This window comes from Martes martes (genome assembly GCF_963455335.1).
Source record: "Martes martes genome assembly, chromosome: 7".
NCBI classification, from domain to species: domain Eukaryota; kingdom Metazoa; phylum Chordata; class Mammalia; order Carnivora; family Mustelidae; genus Martes; species Martes martes.
Window position 1 is genome coordinate 99210771 of NC_137894.1, and position 17865 is coordinate 99228635.

Genomic DNA, 17865 nt, shown 5'->3' on the forward strand with positions numbered 1-17865 from the left:
TGAAACGCTTTCTTTCAAAAAGGTGGTTGTAGGCTGTGACCAGATGGTCCTTGTTAGCTGTCTTGGCCACATTTTTAATGTTTCCTAACAACTTAGGTTCTGTAAGAAACACTTCTCTAATGGCCTACTCTCCACTGCAGGGGTCTCACCCAGGTCCCTAGTGCTCAGGCACACGTCCCACCCCCAGTATCTCATGGGTTCTTTTGCATGGCTTCCACCCTCACTCAAGGATCCCAATGAGGTTTTAATTAGGCGATTGCTTCCTACCTGCCCCAGGAAATAAAGCTGATCCCCCTGCCCAAATGGGGCAGCCTGGAAGGGTGGGAGCATAAATATATTTATTATTTTTAACCTTTTCATAATCTCCAAATATCTGAGAAATCACACTTTGAATTTATTAAATTAAATTTTAGCTCCTGTATAATTTTTAAAATTTGTAATGTGTGCATTTGTAGCATTTTGGAAATTCTTGAATGAAAGCAATTTTCATTAATATAAACCAAGAGGGGCGCCTGGGTAGCTCAGTGAGTTAAGCCTCTGCCTTTGCTCAGGTTATGATCTCAGGGTCCTGGGATCAAGACCCGCATCAGGCTCTCTGCTCAGCAGGGAGTCTGTTTCCCAACCCCCCCAACCCCACCTACCTCTCTGCCTGCTTGTGATCTCTGTCTGCCAAATAAATAAATAAAATCTTTATATATATACCAAGAAATGTTTTCAATATATTTTGTTTTACCATATGTATATTGTGTATCTGTTTTATGCTTGTATTAGTCCACATGTTTTATTAAAACACACTGTCTTTTGCCTTCAGACTAAAGAATTTATTGATGGAAGCTTACAGACTGGAGGTAAATATTTTCTTACTCAGTATTTATTTTTAGGGGATTATGTGTTACAGTTAATGTTTTAGATAACATTTGTCCTAAATGCAGGATATGGAAGTTGCAATTGCATATAATAGACTATTCCCAAATTTATATTTTCCCAACTTCTTGTTTCATTTGGATAGGCTTTCTTAAATATCTCTATATAACTTATTTTCAAGTCAGCTTTAAAGTCTAATAAATATCCAGGTGTGGTATCTATAAAATATAAAATGTTTAAGAAAAGATTTATCTTACTATGGTATAGTACATGATTTCAGTATATTTTAGTTGCTGAATTAGATGGTTTTTGTTTGTCAGAATAACTATTTCTTGTTTTTCAGGAAAAGTTCTTGTCCATGGAAATGCAGGGATCTCCAGGAGGTATGAAGTTAGAGATTATCTTTCTTTCTTTAGCATTTAATTAATGAGCTGTGTTTTCTATATTTTTTCTAAAATTTTTTCCCCCTCTTCAGTGCTGCCTTTGTTATTGCATACATTATGGAAACATTTGGAATGAAGTACAGGTAAGAAAGTACTCTGAAACCTAGCCACAGTTTAAATTCTCAGTAAAATGAAGCTTAATGGAAATTTGGGAGTTTGAAGTTGATATCCTGATTTTGTCATCTATTCATGTTGATTAGGCAGGCTCTTATATTCCATTAGTCTCTTAACCTTTATAGCTCATCTACCTTGAATAGATCTACTTAGGCTAATATTTTGTGGTTTTACAGAGGTAGTGCTAAATGTTATTAAGAAGCCAAGGGAGTTATAGTTGGGAATAATTATGGAAAACTGATTATTTACTGCTAGAGAATTGTTTAGCCCAAGTTTAAAAACTCTTTTTTAAGACACAGATGTTATTGCTTCCCTTGCTTAAAAGGCTAATTTATTATATTTTCCTTTAACAGTAGTTGGATCAAAAATTACCTACAAATTGTTTCAGCTTCTATTCACAATTCATTGTAGTCTTTCTTAACCAGAATCAACTTTTCCAAGCATACTGCCTAGATAAAAAAGAGCCTCAAAACAAAAACCTGGCCAGTGTACAGTTTCCTTTTTTAGTGTATCTTGTACAAGTTAGAAGTCTTGTAATCGTTGACAGCTCCTTGTCTTTCACGCTCTTCTCCCAAACTTACCCATTAATCTTGTCTCCTTTATGTCTTCAAATATACCTTGAATCTGTCTCTTTCTCTTCATCATCATTTAATCCCACCTCCAGTCATGTCTCTCTTGGACTCTAACATGGTTAGTGGTTTCAGGTACTCTTTCCTTTTCCAGTCTTTTTTTTCCTCACACTACTTTTAGAATGATCTTTTCAAAAGATAAATCTGATTAAATAATTACCTTACCCCAAAAAGCTCTCAAAGGTTCCTGATCCTTAATAATTCTTATCATGGCCATGAAACTTTGCATGATATGCCTGTGTCAACCTGTCCATCATTATACCATGTTCCCTGTTAACTCTCTTCATCTGAGCTGCGTTCAGCATTGGATCCACATTCTTGACACAGACTAGATCTTCAAATGCTTGTTTAGTTTGTTTGGTATCCTTTAAGTTTAAATTTTGATGGAAATTTTGCTTTAAAATATCAGTTGTTAATATTATTTGAATACAAATGCTTTGTTTATTTAATGCTTGGTAGACTGTTTTATATATTCTCTTTATTATTTGGTGTCTCGACAGTAATAATAGTGAAAATAGCTTCCATATATTGGGTCTTTGCTATGTGCTAGGTGCTTTTCCAGGCTCTTTATCTCATTTAAGCCTCATAACAACACAAGAAAGTAGATACACTTCTTGTTTAAACAATGATAAAATTTTGAGCACGTACTATGTAATAGATGGTATATAAGGTGCTTTATACTTAAAATCACCCATCTTCGTAATAGCCCTCCAAAATAGGAATTATTATAAACCCCAGTTTACGGACAGGAAAAATAAAGCTTAGAAAGTTGAGCAGACTCCCTTAGAACACAAGCTGGTAAATAGAGGGATGGTGATCTTTCATCTGTCCATCCTGTTGATTTTTCCACTACAGCTTACTACCTCTCTGTAGCACAAGTTTTATGATTATGATTTCCTGTTTAGGTAAATTTTTGGATAAGTTCCTATTTTAGGTAAATACTGAAAAAATTGAGATTAATTCATGAAATAATACCGTCACCTTACTTTTCTTTTTTTGTTTTCAGAGATGCATTTGCTTATGTTCAAGAAAGAAGATTTTGCATTAATCCTAATGCTGGATTTGTCCATCAACTTCAGGTAACTTCTTTGTTCCTCCTCTTTAAAGTAGTCAGAAAGGAGGATAATTAAAATCTTTTGTCTACGTAATTTAAGTAGAATTTAATTTTTTAAATTTTATTTATTTTTTTTAAAGATATTATTTATTTGAGAGAGAGAGCAAGAGAAAGCTTTTAAGTTTGTTTATTTTAAGTAATCTCTATACCTGACATGGGGCTCAAATTCATAATCCTGAGATCAAGAGTCTTTTTTTTTTTAAGATTTTATTTATTTATTTGACAGAGATCACAAGTAGGCAGAGAGGCAGGCAGAGAGAGAGGGGGTTAGCAGGCTCCCCGCTGAGCAGAGAGCCCGATGCGGGGCTCGATCCCAGGACCCTGAGATCATGACCTGAGCCAAAGGCAGTGGCCTAACCCACTGAGCCACCCAGATGCCCCGAGATCAACAGTCTTGCACGATCCTCCAACTGAGCCAGCTAAAGCACCTCCTAATTGGATTTTTTTAATTCAAGTTTACATTTCTAGTTAAAGGTATTTTCTTTTTTGTTTTTTAAGTATTTTCTTAAAAGCTGCCATTACTGTGAAAAAGGGGTTAAAGGCACATTGTTAAATGTAAGATAAAATAATTTGATGTTAGAGGAGTCCAGGATGGCGGAGGAGTAGGAGACCCTAGTTTCATCTAGCTAAATAGCTATCAAATCATTCTGAACACCTGCGAACTCAACAGGAGATCTAAGAAAAGAAAAGCTACAACTCTATAAATAGAAAAGCGACCACTTTCTGCAAGGTAGGAAGTGTGGAGAAGTGAATCCGATAGGATATATGGGAAAATAAACCTCGAGGTGGGCAGAGTCAGGGCGAGTGAGCCACAAACCATGGCTCAGTTAGGTGACTGCTTTTTGAGCAGGGGCCCAGCAAGCTGCAGAACCAGCAAGACACTCCTCTCCTGGGAGGAGTGGCACGATAGCCCACCACAGAAGTCTGCAGGGTTTGGATGCTGGAAACAGGTCATGGTCTGAGATAGAAACACTCAGTCACTTGCTGGGTGAACACAGAATACAGATGGAGACCAGGGAGACAGGAATGATTTATGCTTTTCTCTGAGGGCTCATTGAGTGGGGCCCTGAGCTTTTGGCTCTGGGGCCAGAAGTTGGAAGGAACCCAAAAAACTCCACCCCAAAGTTGCTAGAACTCATATAGGAATTCACCAATATGGCAGGATATAAAATCAATGCACTGAAATCAGCTGCATTTCTATACACTTAACAATGAGACAGAAGAAAGAAATTAAGGAGTCAGTCCAGTCCTGCTTGCAATTGCACCCAAAACTATGAGATACCTAGGAATAAATCTAACCTAAGAGGCAAAGAATCTGTACTCAGAAAACTGTAGAATACTCATGAAAAAAATTGAGGAAGACACAAAGAAATGGAAAAAGGTTCCATGCTCATGGATTGGAAGAACAAATACTGTTAAAATGTCTGTGCTACCTAGAGCAATCTGCACATTCAGTGTAATCCCTATTCAAAATACCAGCAACTTTTTTCACAGACCTGGAACATATAATCCTAAAATTTCTTTGGAACCAGAAAAGACCCCAAATAGCCAAAAGAATGTTGAAAAAGAAAACCAAATGTTGTGACATCACAATCCCATCCACAATTCAAGCTCTGCTACAAAGCTGTAGTCATCAAGACAGTATGGTACTGGCACAAAAACAGACACCTAGATCGGTGGAACAGTATAGAGAATCCAGAAATAGCCCCTCAGCTCTATGGTCAGCTAATCTTCAACAAAGCAGGAAAGAATATCCAATGGAAAAAAAGTCTGTTCAACAAAATGGTGTTGGGAAAATTGGGCAGCCATATGCTGAAGAATGAAACTGGACCATTTCTTACACCCCACACAAAAATAGACTCAAAATGGATGAAAGACCTCAGTGTGAGACAGGAATTCATCAGAGTCCTAGAGGAGAACACAGAGAGCAACCTCTGACCTTGGCCACAGCAACTTCTTACTAGACACTCTCCAAAGGCAAGGGAAACAAAAGCAAAAATGAACTATTGGGACTTCATCAAGATGAAAAGCTTTTGCATGGCAAAGGAAAGAGTTGACAAAACCAAAGACAGCCGACAGAATGGGAGAAGATATTTGCAAATAACATACCAGATAAAGGGCTAGTATCCAAATCTGTAAAGAACTTATCAAACTTGGGCACCTGGGTGGCTCAGCTGTTAAGCTCAGCCATTAAGCGTCTGCCTTTAGCTAGGGTTGTGATCCCCAGGGTCCTGGGATTGAGGCCCACATCAGGCTCCCTTGTCAGTGGGAAGCCTGCTTCTCCCTCTCCTACTCCCCCATGCTTGTGTTCCTTCTCTCTCTGTGTCTCTCTCTGTCAAATAAATAAATGATCCTTTTTTTTTTTTTTTAAAGAACTCAGACTCAAATAATAAGCCAAAGAACAAATAATCCAATTAAGAAATGGCCAGAAGACGTGAACAGACATTTCTCCAAAGATATCCATATGGCCAACAGACATATGAAAAAATGCTGAATATCACTCAGCATCAGGGAAATACAAACCAAAACCACAATGAGATATTACCGCACACCAGTCAGAATGGGTAAAATCAACAAGTCAGGAAATGACAGATGTTGGTGAGGATGCGGAGAAAGGGGAACCCTCCTAAACTGTTGGTGGGAATGTAAGCTGGTGCAGCCTCTCTGGAAAACAGTATGGAGGTTCCTCAAAAGTTGAAAATAGAGCTACCCTATGACCCAGCAATTGCACTACTGGGTATTTACCCTAAAGATACAAATATAGGGATCCAAAGGGGTGCCTGTACCCCAGCGTTTAGCAGCAGTGCCCACAGTAGTCAGACTGTGGAAAAAGCCCAGATGCACATCAACAGATAAATGGATAAAGAAGATGTGTATGCACACACACATACACAAATGGAATATTATGCAGCCATCAAAATTGAAATCTTGCCATTTACAACAATGTGGTTGGAACTAGATGGTATGCTAAGCGAAGTCAGTCAGAGAAAGACAGTTATCTTGATCTCACTGATATGTGGAATTTAAGAAACAAAACAGAGGATCATAGGGGAAGAAGGGGAAAAATAAAACAAGATGAAATTAGAGGGAGACAAACCATAAGAGATTCTTAATCATAGGAAACAAATTGAGGTTTGCGGGGGATGGGGTGGAGGCGATGGGGTAAATGGGTGGTGGACATTAAAGAGGGCATGTGATGTAATGAACACTGGGTATTTTATATAAGATTGATGAATGACTAACCTCTGCCTCTTAAACCAGTAATACATTGTATGTTAATTGAACAATGAAAAAAATGAAAGAATAAATGATAGAAATTTCTTCAATTTTTTCTTTTATGATTACACACATATAATTATATGCTATTTTATATGTTTTATATGTACTGTGTTTCAGATTTTAAGATTTTTATTTGAGATACAGCAAGAGTGAGAGAGAGCACAAGCAGTGGGGAGGGGTAGTGGGAGAGGCAGACTCCCCGCTGAGCAGGGAGCCTAATGCGGGGCTCAATCCCAGGACTCCAAGATTATGACCTGAACCAAAAGCAGATGCTTAACCAACTGAGCCATCTAGGCACCCCATCCATCCATCCATGTTTCAACTTTTGTGGTGCAGAAGATATACTCAAAAGACAGTAAGATAAACCTGTGAAATATCTGATTAAACTAGTTTATTTTTTTCCAAGAAGGAAAATCAAAAATTGAAGAATGTCCTTTATGTCTCACATTGAGACATGAAGAGCATTACAAAATGGATTGTCTCAGGGGCCTCTGGGTGGTTCAGTTGGTTAAGTGTCTGCCTTCTGGCTCAAATGTAAAAATTGTCTTTTTACATTTATTTTTGTATTTGAGAAAGTAATAAAAAAATGCATGTTAAAAAGTTCAGCAATATATATACAAGTCTAACTGCATAATCTTTTCATATGCCTATGTACAAATATGTATACATCACAACTTCATATGATTCCATATACATAAACCTTTTAGGTTATTTCTAGCCTTTCATGATTATAAATAATATTGGGAGAAGTATACTGGTAGGTACATCTTTGTTTATATCTGCAAATGTACCTGTATGATTATATGTATAATGTGGAATTGCCAGGTCAGAGGCATTTGAAATTTAATGTTACCAAACAGTCTTTAAAAAGGCTGAAATAGGGGCGCCTGGGTGGCTCAGTTGATTAAGTGTCTACCTTCGGCTCAGCTCATGATCCCAGAGTCCTGGGATCAAGCTCCACATCAGGCTCCCTGCTCCCTGCTTCTCTCTCTCTCTTTGTCAAATAAATAAATAAAATCTTTTAAAAAGGCTGAAATAAGTAAACCACCAGGAAACAAGGAGTACCTGTTTCCTAATAGTTCCTGTTCGGTATCAATAGCCAAAAGTATTTTATCAGATTTTCTGATCATTGCCATCATGGTGATAAAAGTGGCGACTCCTGTGGTTTGCCCATTCTTCTATAAGATTGTTGGTCTTTTTTCTCTTTGTTTTATAAGAGCTTTTTGTATATTAAGTAATCTGCCTTTAGCCAACTGATTTAAAGTGCCATGTTTATTATATACCAAATTCTGATCTATAGTTGGGTCTGTTTCTGGGCTTTGTATTCTGTTCCATTGCTCTGCTTAATACTGTAACTGTATCAAACAATTTAAAATGCTGTGTTATATAAATAATTTATGGCAAACTCAAGATTCCTTCATTAATATTCTTGCTAGAATTTTCCTGGCAAGTTCTTAACATTTACTTTTAGGTGTGAACTTTGCTGGAAAGAGCCCCATAGTTTTTAAGTTCTTATTATGTTCAAAGTTCAAAATAATTGACACCTTTACATTTTTAGTCTTCCTAAGAATATATTCCATTTATTCAAATCAATTTGTGTTTTAAAGTCTGTATTTCTTATGAAATTTACAGTATCCTGTATTCAACACAGTATACTCGGCACCATAGGCAGAATCTTATTACAAGGAGTTACTCCTCCTCCACTTAAAAGCCAGAGGCCTTATTTATAATGGCTTATTAATCTCTACATAAAGTAGTTCTTTACCTCTCAGTTCTAATCTCCTACTGTCCCATTTGCTTACTATGTATGTTCTAGTCACACTGACCTTCTTATAATTCCTTGAAAATACTTGCATGTTCTCATGTCATGGCACTTGCTCATATCTCCCTACCCCTAGAATGCTTTTCCCCAAATATCTGCATGGCCTGTTTCCTTAATTTTCTTTTGACTTACATTGTTGCAGTTGCTTTCTAACAGGAAACTTGCTTCTGCTCTTAACCCCAAATCCCTACAAGTCAAAATGTTAGTTTGGACCAAAATGGTAGAAGGGGAAGAGGTGAGAAGAGATCACATTTTGGATTTATTTGACTGTATAGCTGACAGGATTTGCTGATGGATTGGATGTGAAGAGAAGAGATTAGGATGGATTTAAGCCTTTCTGGAAGATATGGAAGAAACTGCATGAAGAGGTTTGAAGGGAGTAAAATTGAGTTCAGTTTTGGTCATCTTAAGGCTGAGAGGGCTGTTGGACCAGAGTTATGGAAAAGAACCATGTATCTAAGGAGTATCAGCATATAGATGCTGTCGAAAGCCCTGAGACTAGGTAAGATCACTAGGGGAGTGCACGAAGAGATTTTCAAAACAGATCCTAATGCACTCCAACATGTAGAGGGTGGGGAGATGAGAAATTAGTAGAATAGATTGAAAAGAATGGCCAGTGAGATAGGAAAAAAAATCAGGGTGGCTTGTTTGGGAAGTCAAGTGAAGAAAGTGTTTGAAGAAGGAGGGAATGGGGACACCTGGGTGACTCATTTGGTTAAACACCTGGCTTTTGATTTTGGCTCAGGTCATGATCTCATGGGTCATAAGGTCGAGCCCTACGTCAGGCTCAGCATTCAGTGGGGAGTCTGCTTGAGTTTCTCTCCCTCTACTTCCCTCCCCCCCACTCTCTCTTTCAAAATAAATACATAAATCTTAAAAAGAATGGGGAGTGTTTCACTATATCAAAAGCTGATAATAGGTTAAAGAAGATAAGGGCTGAGAATTGACATTAGGTTAGGAACATGAGGTCGTTGGTGTCCTTGACAAACATTTTATGGAAGGGGGAGGATAAACATAATTGCTCAGAGTTCAAGAGAAAATGGGAAGAGAGGAATGTAAACAGGAAGAATAGATAATTCTAGGAATTACACTTCAAAGGGGGAAACAGAAGTGACCATAGCTAGAGAGGAAACTAGGGTTATTAGGATTTTTGTTTGTTTTCTAAAATGATAGGAAGTATAGCATACTTGCTGTTTGGACCTTTTCAAGGAGAAAAGGGAAAATTGATATTATTCCTGGATTGGATAGTTGGTCTATTCTTTGTTGATTCTGTTATATTCATTATTTCTGTGCTTTTATTTTTTTTCTCTCCCATTGAGCTGATGGTTAGTATGTCATCTCTTTCATTGTTATGTTACATTTCTTCCATGAGTCCTTTTTATTTCTTTCAACTCATTTCAGAAATGCCATGCTCATTGGGCATCTGGGTGGTTCAGTCAGTTAAATAATCTGCCTTTGGCTCAGGTCATGATCCCAGGGTCCTGGGATTGAGTCCTACATGGGGCTCCCAGCTCAGCAGGGAGTCAGCTTCTCTCTCTACCCCTCCCCCCTGCTCCTGCATGCTCACTCTCTCTCTCTTACTCTCAATAAATCTTAAAAAAAAAAAAAAAAAAGAAGAAGAAAGAAAGAAATGCCCTATTCATTGATTTCATGAAGAATTAATCATTTTTATCTGCTTCTTGGTACAGTTTTGACACTGTCCTTAATGTGACTTTTGGTTGTAAAGTTGCTTTTTTCCCCTTGTGACATCTTTACGCTAAAACCTACAATGGTTCCTTTTTGATTATTGGTCATCTTTGAACTGGAAGTATTCTTTTTAGAACAGCTATTTGCCTAACAATAGAATGGTGGGAGACAACCTGGATAGTGGTTGGGAAAGGCAAATAGCTTTAATTTCCCACTTGTTTTGGAAGTCTTTCTCACCAACACTTTTCTCTGGTGGTTTAACTCAATGAGTAAGAAGCAGAGCCTCTTAGGTCACACGTTTTTCTTGTTGGTATTGATAAACAGCATGCACATTAAAACTGCCCAGGGGACGGGACGCCTGGGTGGCTCAGTTGGTTAAGTGACTGCCTTCAGCTCAGGTCATGATCCTGGAGTTCTGGGATCGGGTTCCGGGATCCTGCTCAGCAGGGAGCCCGCTTCTCCCTCTGACCCTCCCACTTCTCAAGCTCATTCTCTCTCTCAAATAAATAAAGTCTTTAAAAGAAAAAAAAAAATGCCCAGGGGAACCTAACCTAAACCAATTAAATGACAATCACTAGGGGTGGGACTTGAACATATGTGTATTTTAAAATTCCTCAGGCGATCCTCAGGTATGGCCAGGCTTGAGAATTACTGGTTTAGTTTTTATTTTTAGCTAAGATCAGATACTTGGCTACATACAACCCAGTTTCTCGTCCATCTTACTATACATGCACCCTGCTAGTAAAAATGGCATGTGTGGGCATTCACATTTCCCTTAATATGCCCCTGCTCATCCCCACACTGCCCACTTGTAGTTCCTATAATACTGTGCAAGGGCTTGTTAGTTTTATCTTAGATCCACCATCTTATTTTGGAGTACTTTGAAGTGTACCCATTCTGCCTAATTTCTGCAGTCAGGCATCTTGTGTGCCTACCTTGGTCTGGTTCCATTTAAAGATAATTTTTTTTATTGTGAAATATAATACACAGAAAATTCATGAAATGTAAATAAACATTCATGTAACCACCATCAATCAGGTCAAGAAATTGAACATATGCCAGGGTCCCAAAAGCCCTTGTGTTACCCCTTCCTAACCACCAACACTCTTTCTCCTTTTGTAAAGGTAACTACTATTCTGACCAATTTGTAATCACTAATTTTCATTCTTCTCATATTCAGGGTAATGGATATTTCCTTCTTTCATCAGATAAGGAGTTCTCTGTTTTTTCTTCTCAGAAAGGGGAGAGGGACAGAAATCCCTTTATTCTTCCATCTTTGGAAGTAGAGGACTATTAATTTTAAAGAATTAGGAAACCAAATAGATATTTAAATCCATTAGATGCTTTATAGTATTCTCATTTTAAAAGTATTTTACAACTATATAACATCTTTACTGAATTTTATTTCATTTTATTTTTACAATTATTTTAAGAGATTGCCTGTTTGAGTTATTGGTGTGTGTGTGTTTTAACAGAGGAAATTAGAGATCATATAGCTAACACCCCAGTGGCAGAGAACAGATACTGCCTGACTAGCAGTTTAGTATATGATACCCTAGTTCAAGCTGATAACCTGACTTGATTTATAGTTTCTTCAGTACATGTGAAAGTATGAGATAGGAATTTTATTTTTTTAAGAGATAGGAATTTTAAACTTCCATTTCTTCTTTATAAAAATATTTGAGAGGAATGGGAAGAATGGCAGAGGGGGAAGGAGAGGGACAAGCAGACTGTACTGATGGGGGGCTCCATCCCACAAACCTGAGATCATGACCTGAGGTGAAACCAAGAGTCCACTGCTTAATGGAATGAGCCACCCAAGTACCCCTAAACTTGCATTTCTCTTACAACAATATGGCAACAGATATTTCAGTATAAACTAATACCAATAGTGTACACATTAATCACTCTTTTGGGTACCCCAGAATTTAAATGTACATTCAAGTTAACTAAATCTTTTTCAGGAATATGAAGCCATCTACCTAGCAAAATTAACAATACAGATGATGTCACCACTCCAGATAGAAAGGTCATTATCTGTTCATTCTGGACCCACAGGTAAGGATATTTGTCATTTTGGAGAAGGTTGGACAGAAAGATGATGATATGAAGTAGAAAGCACCTTTTGCTCTTTACAAGTTATACTGAACAGTTTAAATTGTTTAGAAAGCTTTGGGTAGATAATTGAATTTCACACAAGATAACTGCAAATTAATTTTATAAAGAATATGTGTATATTATATTGAGCTTCTGCTGTGTGTACAGCACTGTAGGTGGCTAATAGAATATGTTAGTTGGAAGATCAAACTTCTACTTGGTTTAGTTTAAGTCTTTAAGTAGTATAACTGCTGTAAAGATTAAAATAATAAGGATCTGGAGAAGGGCCTCTAAATACACTCAGGTGATCTTAATAAAAATAAAAGCTGTTGGGGCACCTGGGTGGCTCAGTGGGTTAAAGCCTCTGCCTTCGGCTCAGGTCATGGTCCCAGGGTCCTGGGATGGAGACCCTCGTCGGGCTCTCTGCTCAGCGGGGAGCCTGCTTCCCTTCCTCTCTCTCTGCCTGCCTCTCTGCCTGCTTGTGATCTCTGTCTGTCAAATAAATAAAAATCTCTAAAAAAAATTAAAAATAAAATAAAAATAAAAGCTGTTTAATAAATAAAAGTGTGTTTCAGGTTAAGTTGGGTGACTAATGTGAACTACCCATTTTTCTCATCGTATTTGAATCCCTTCTCCCTTTCTTCCTTATGTCAGAGTACTCCCTTCCCCTCCCCCCAAAAAGAGTATTTTCAAAGTTAATGATCCAGGTATGGTCTCAAAATCTTCTATCTTCCTTTTCTAAGACCTTGCTACCCTTGTTTGTCTCTTTTCTTTTTTACGGAATCTCATTCTATTTCAGGTCCATATTGACCTCCTATCCAAACTCTTACTTGGTCTGTTCTATACATTGTAGCCAGATTTATTTTCATAAAAGATAGTTCTGATGTATTTTTCCTGTACAAAATCCTTCATTGGTTTAATTCCTACAAAAGAAAACACAGAGCATCATAGTGTAAGTAAGGTGTTTCTGATCTTGGTATCTCTCAGTGTTCCTCTTTATATAGGCACTCCAGAAAACTGAACTAATGGTTTCATTTGTGTCTTTTCTCCAACAATGCATAGCATTCAGTGTCTCTATCCTTAAAAACTTAGTTTACATGTTATGCCTTCAACAGAAATGATGATTAACAATCTTCCTCCAATCCCTAGTTATTTGAAACTCCTAGAGAGCTTTACTTGTACCTCCTCACTTTCTGCTTTGCATTAGTTACTTATGTCTCATAGCTCTTCTAGATTGCAAGTACAGCATTTCATCTGAAATTCAGCGTAGCAGCTGTATTTAGCTTTATGGCTAGCATATTTTCTGCTTTATTCCATTGTCTTGATACCATATACCCCCCCTTTTTTAAAAAATTAATCTAACAGTGAAATGTTAGTTTCATGTTAGAATGCAGTCTCTGAATTAACATTATTACCATGATTTAGCACAACCTTTCGGGCATAACTTTAAGCCTGTGCCATTGTTAGGGAGATAATATGGCAGATCCTTTGCCAGTTTAGTTGTTCCCTCAAGTTTTCCTCCACTGAGACTCAAATTTTTTTGTTTTAACTATTGGTCATATAGTGATACCTTTGATTCTATGTGAGAAATTTCTGTACTAGCAGACTGTGATGTCACAAGTAGATAAAGTCTCTTCTTTATCTGCTGCATGCCATCTTTTCTCCCAGCTCTAGACTTCTTTGTCATAAAACCACAGCTTCAGTGGAGAAATATTTTCAGCAGTGTCTATGAAAGCAAAAATAATTATATCTACAAAATAAAATTGTACAAATACAAAATTAATCTCTTAAATTTTGTCATAGGTTTATGGTAGCTAAAAAACTTGGTAACCAAACATATGGGTACCATTATCTCTCTAACAATTCTGTTTTCAAACTGTTTTAAGAATGATTGTTATTTATAATACCTAAAACATAGTTAATTCTCAAGAGGGGAAATATATCCCATAATGAAGATAAAAGCTGTTTAGTAATTTATAACAAAAGATTTTATTAATATTTTACTAAAAATTCAGTCATGGAATTCTCATAGTGCATATACATAGCAACGCTTTATGAAAATGAAGTTTTACTAGCTATAACATTCTAACAAATGAGTTTAAGTTCCCATTATATGTTATATTTGTGCAATAATTTTTAGGCAGTTTGAAGAGAACACATGAAGAAGAAGATGATTTTGGAACCATGCAAGTGGCGACTGCACAGAATGGCTGACTCGAGCAACATTAGAGAGGATGTGAATTTCTGTTTGGGAAGGAGGAAATACTAGAGACAATAATAATGTAAAATGGTAAAAACACAAGTCTTTTTTTTTTTAATTGTATGTTGCTTTCAGGCGTGTTTCTCTGCAACTTGTTGAGCGACATTTTAAGAAGATGTTGGACTTCTGCAATAGATGGCACTGATGGTTTTACTCCTTTCTTCTTTTTTTTCTTTTTTTTTTTTTAACACTTTACAGTTTTATTATAAACCAAGAATTTTGGACTTGCAAAGAGGTGTTATTGCAATAATGCACTTTTCATACTTGAAATTTATTTGTAGAATATAAAGTTATTACTTTAAACAAAATGCAAGTTAGGGGGGATTTGTTTATAAAATCTGGGTAATTTATAACAAGAGAATTTCCTAAAGTTTGCTAATTCACTTTGTGTTCTATATATTACATTTTAAAAATAATTTTACAGTTCACTTTTATGATGGAACCTCTTATGGAAACATTAACAAATGCAGGAATCTGCCACATTTCTGTTTTAGTGTAATTTAGTAGCTTCATTACCCTTTTATTTTTTTTAAACTTAATACCTTATTAATAATCTTTGAATCATGACATTAGCTAACTCTTCCTTTAACATGATCCAAGTATTGCTTCCATTTCTCTTCCTAATTTGTTTATTCTGTAGAAAAAAAAAGTTTAATGAACAACGGAAGACATTTTGCTTGGTAATACTAAAAAACTAGGAGTTTTAGACTTTTGAGTCACTTTCCTTTTTTCTTTAAAAGCCAAATGTTGTGTTTGCTCTTTCTAGAGTTGTTTAGCCCATTTTTTCTTTGTCCAAAATAGTTCTGAGTAACCAATGTAGCATTCTTTGTTTCTAAATGAAGCCCAAAAAAGAAAAGTGCCTTGCATCAATAAAAAAATAAATCTACACAACCTTTAAATTAGTATGTAGAACAGTACAACATTTTTAACATTTTTCTGTAATTTCTTTTTCTCTTTAACTCTAAGTTAAAACAGAGGTTTAAGGAAACCTCAGTAAATTATTTGGAATATGGAAGATTTACTTCTTCATTTTATGTTGTCTTAATGATTCTGTGAGGTTGTTCTGGCTCAGCAGCTTTTCTTTGAAGATGCATTTATTGGAGAAAGTGGTTTGTGGGAAACTTCACTGTATTTAAAATTAGTGTTTTAATTCTTCACGTTGAGTTAATCCAAATTTCCCCCATAATTTGCATTAGCAAAGTCACTTTATGGATCCTTAATTCTCCATATTTTTATTTATACGTATAAAGATTGTTCTAAGAAAACATTTTTGCTATTTTAAGTATGCCATGAAGAAGGAGAGGAGTGTTTTTAACTTTTTATAGTTGATTTAGGGTAGCACAAACAAAACTCGTTTATATCTCACTTTTCTCAGTCCTCTCTTGAGGTGCTTTACTGATGGGAATGGTTTCCATACGTTCCCTTGGTACCAATAGGTACTATGCAAGGTAACCCATTACACGAAGTTACTTCTTTGCTTTTTTCCCTGCAATGTAATATAATACAGTTAGGAGCTTTTTTTTTTAATCCAGCGTAACAGGAGATTGGAAATTAAAATTGCTTTATTGAGTTAATTCCTGTTGACCCAGATGGTATTCCTCTTCTGATTCCCTTCCCCTGTTTTACTACCCTGAAAACAGCCTATTATTAATCCCATTGTAGTCTTGTATTCTGTTGTGTAATTAGGTCATTTGGTGTGGTAGTCCTAGAGTCAAGATTTGCATTGTGTTCAGAAAATCCACGTGGCAAAGTGCCAGATGGAATCTAGTATCTATGATGCTTCTTCATTTGACAGAAACTCGGCTTAAGAGAATCTTTGTTATAGTACACTTAGGTTTTAAAATGAGGGAGTTAAGATTTTTAAAATTAGTTTCTTAAATACACATATCCTCTCTAGTAGTTGGGCCAAAAATACAGATTTGGTCATTTATTAATTTAAAGCTGGTAATCTTCCACTTTTTCTAACCACTGTAATTTTTATGTTGTCACTAAAGTGCCTGCCCAGCACTGTATATTAAAGACTGTCTCTTGAACACTAGGAAAAGAGACTATCATCTTCTTGAGTACAGTACTAATGGGGACAAAACATGAAGTTTTTTTTTTTTTTCATGTGAGAACACCCCAAGTTTGTTTTACCTTGGATCCATTCTTCCACCTAATATTCAGCCAGTTCTGGTAGCTCTTCTTTCTTCTATTTGGTTCCATTTCTGAAATCCTTTTATTTCTACGAATGTTTTGTGATAGTTACATATAATACATTTAACCAATCATGATTTATTTTCTAAAACATTTGAATAATGTATGAGTGATATAGCACCCAATTTTAAATATGTAATCTGGGCAAGAATTTAAGCTGAAATTGCAGCAAAACAGGAAAACTTCTTTACTGTCCCACTTTAAAAGTATGAAACAAATATTGAAAATATTCAAACTAGAACGACAGAATTCTTACTTTCTAATTTTAGTTAATTAATGTTAATTTCTTATCCATTGGGTGTTTATACAGCAGTTACCTTTATTTGTCTCTGTGGTGGAAATGTTAAACTGGGATAGCTTCTGCTACCAATTCTCAAGTGTTTAACTTTTAAAGCAGAATATTTGTTTTGGGGGGCGGAATTTGTGCTTCATCTGAGTTTAGAAGTAATGTCAGAAAATGTTAAGCATGTCCTTTTAAAGAAAATATAAGGTTCTAATTGTCTTATTACCATGGTAATTCAAGTGAATTAGAAGTATTTAACTGCAATCTTGAATTATAAAGTTGGGATGCATATATGTGTGTGTGTGTATATATATATATCTTGATATATATATATCTTGATATATGATATATATATATATATATATATATCAGGATCTCAACTTGATGTAAAGTAAATGAGCAGTTACCTGGCGGATTTTTTTTTTTAGTAACTGGTTTAACCCATATTTCCATAACAAACTTAGCTTCACTTCAGTATTTACTTTATCTTTGTCCATTCAACAATGCTCCAATATGGAAATGATAGGAAATAGCTGAGAATTACTAAAAGATTTTATTTTATTTTTATTGATTAGAAAGTTTCTAGAATCTTTGAATGCTGGATTTTTTTGTCTTACCCATCCATGGCAGCTAAAAAAAAAAAAAAATCAAAATATTCAGGTTTACATGTTAGCTCTCTCATAGGGAGTTGCCATACCTCACAGTTCAAAGTGTATTCTATAGATCAGTAACATTATACTGACATGTAATTGCAATTTACTATGCAGCAAAAATGATTCAAGAAAAATAACCTACAGTGTCTATTTACCTTTGTATAGGCAATTGCTTAAGTTACCCTGCTTTTAACATTTGTACTTGGATAAAATGCTTATGTATGTATAGGAATGTCACAGTGCAAGATGCTGCTAGCCCAGGCACAAAGTATTAAAATTATTTTGTGAAGACTGGTGGTTGTATTAAAACTGTTGTGCCATTATACCTCAAAAAGATTGAAATGCTCATTTATACTACTTATGCCTCAGAATTTCTTTAGATTGTTGTCTTTTTAAGTAAAAGTAACCCAGTTTTACTACCTCAG

At 35.9% G+C, this 17865-nt stretch overlaps 1 protein-coding gene across 3 annotated transcripts in view; it reads left to right on the forward strand.

The window, feature by feature from the left end:
* The window catches only part of STYX (serine/threonine/tyrosine interacting protein), a 42786-nt gene extending 25707 nt beyond the window's left edge, over nucleotides 1–17079 (forward strand). The window contains exons 6-11 of one of the 3 annotated variants that reach the window (XM_080807726.1): nucleotides 812–848; nucleotides 1208–1247; nucleotides 1340–1390; nucleotides 3057–3129; nucleotides 11916–12009; nucleotides 14189–17079. In XM_080807726.1, the coding sequence (XP_080663852.1) occupies nucleotides 812–848; nucleotides 1208–1247; nucleotides 1340–1390; nucleotides 3057–3129; nucleotides 11916–12009; nucleotides 14189–14262 (369 nt within the window). In that variant the 3' untranslated portion in view covers nucleotides 14263–17079. The remainder of the gene's footprint in view (nucleotides 1–811; nucleotides 849–1207; nucleotides 1248–1339; nucleotides 1391–3056; nucleotides 3130–11915; nucleotides 12010–14188) is intronic. The other 2 variants (XM_080807728.1, XM_080807727.1) reach the window with 2 other exon arrangements.
* Nucleotides 17080–17865: the final 786 nt, after the last annotated feature.